This window comes from Calidris pugnax, unplaced genomic scaffold, assembly GCF_001431845.1.
Source record: "Calidris pugnax isolate Ruff unplaced genomic scaffold, ASM143184v1 scaffold829, whole genome shotgun sequence".
NCBI lineage: Eukaryota > Metazoa > Chordata > Aves > Charadriiformes > Scolopacidae > Calidris > Calidris pugnax.
The window spans coordinates 10,856-12,450 of record NW_015091481.1 but is presented as its reverse complement, the minus strand read 5'-3'; the positions used below and the strand labels follow the sequence as shown (position 1 = coordinate 12,450).

Here is a 1,595-nt window from a genome sequence, read left to right as displayed (position 1 = left end):
GGCACTGGGAGGCACTGGGAGGGACTGAGAGGTACAAGAAGGGCACTGGGATGAACTGAGAGGACACTGGGATGTACTGGTGGATACTGGGAGGGACTGGGAGGGGACTGGGGGGCACTGGGAGGCACTGGGAGGGACTGAGAGGTACAAGAAGGGCACTGGGATGAACTGGGGGATACTGGGATGAACTGGGAGCGCACTAGGAGGCCGTGGGATGTTCAGGGAGAGCACTGTGGGGCTGATACTGGTCCATACTGGTCCGTACTGGTGCGTTACCTGCAGGTAGGCCTGTCTGCGCCGGGGGTCGGCCACCAGCCCCAGCACCAGCTCCCGGAAGTTCTCCTGGGCCTCCCCCACCAGGGCCAGCTCCCGGGGGGTCTGGGGGGGACGGGAGGAGGGGGTGAGGGGCCCAAAAACCCCCAAAAAACCCCAAAACCCCCCAAAATGCCCCCAAAACTCACGGCCGGGCCGTGGGCTCCTCCAGGAGCCGCCTCCCCCTCGGGGAAGAAGGAGTCGATGGCGTCGAAGATGCGGGCCTGGGGCTGGGCCTCCTGCAGGAGACGCACCACCACCTGCAGGGGAGGGGGGGAAGATGGCCGCCGGGAGCGAGGGATTGTGGGAAGGGGGTGCTGGGGGCAAGGGATTGTGGGAAGGGGGGGCTGGGAGCAAGGGATTGTGGGAAGGGGGTGCGGGGGCGGGGCCAAAAGGCGTTAATTAAGCGAGGAGGGGCTTAATGAGGGGAAGGGGGGAGGGGCTACTCACCGGGGGGAGGGGCCGGAGCAAAGGGGGCGGGGCACCGGGCCTGCAGGGGGCGGGGCTTAGAGTTGGGCAGGGCTTAGGGGAGGCCACACCCCCTCAAAGCCCCGCCCCTTTGAGCAACCCCCCAAAATATTCCAAAAATGATCCCCAAGTTTGCCCCAAATTTCACTTTTTCCCCCAATCTGCCAAATTTTCCAACAATTTCCCCCATTTCTCCAAAATTTCTCCTCAAATTTTCCTTAAATCCCCCAAATTTCTCAATTTTCCCCAAATGTTCCCCAAATTTTCCCCAATTTTCCCTAAATTGACAAAATTTCTCAAAATTCTTACTAAATGACCAATTTTTCTCAGATTTCCTCTAATTTTTCACTAATTTTCCCATATTTCCCCCAAATTTCCCCTAAATTTCCTCAAATTTTCCAAAATTTTTCCTAAACTGCCAAAATTTCCCCAAGATTTTTACTAAATCCCCCAAATTTTTATTAAATCCCTGAAATTTCCCCAAAATTTTTACTAAATCCCCCAAATTTTTATTAAATGCCCCAAATTTCCCCAATTTTCTCAAATTTTGGGGGAAATTTTTTACTCCCAATATCTCCTGAAGCCCCACCCCCTTTCCCCAAGCCCCGCCTACCGCAGTGGGCGTGTCCCACGTCGGCCAGGTACCTCCTCAGGATTGGCAGCTCGCGGGGGCGGGGCCCCGAGGGGGCGTGTCTCCAGACAACCTCCTCCAACTGAGTGGGTGGGTGGGGTCAGGAGAAGGTGGGGGCGTGGCCTGACGTTGGCCACGCCCTCTCCCCTTCAAGCCACGCCCCCTCTCCAAGCCTCCCCCCCCT

General features: G+C 57.2%; 1 protein-coding gene across 1 annotated transcript in view; it reads right to left on the bottom strand.

Annotated features, from left to right (window-relative positions):
* Positions 1 to 754: 754 nt before the first annotated feature.
* The window catches only part of LOC106899780 (vegetative cell wall protein gp1-like), a 3,098-nt gene continuing 2,257 nt past the window's right edge, over positions 755 to 1,595 (bottom strand). Inside the window, exons 4-5 of the mRNA XM_014961691.1 lie at positions 1,394 to 1,493; positions 755 to 834 (exon numbers count right to left, since the gene is read on the bottom strand). Of these exons, the coding sequence (XP_014817177.1) occupies positions 755 to 834; positions 1,394 to 1,493 (180 nt within the window). The remainder of the gene's footprint in view (positions 835 to 1,393; positions 1,494 to 1,595) is intronic.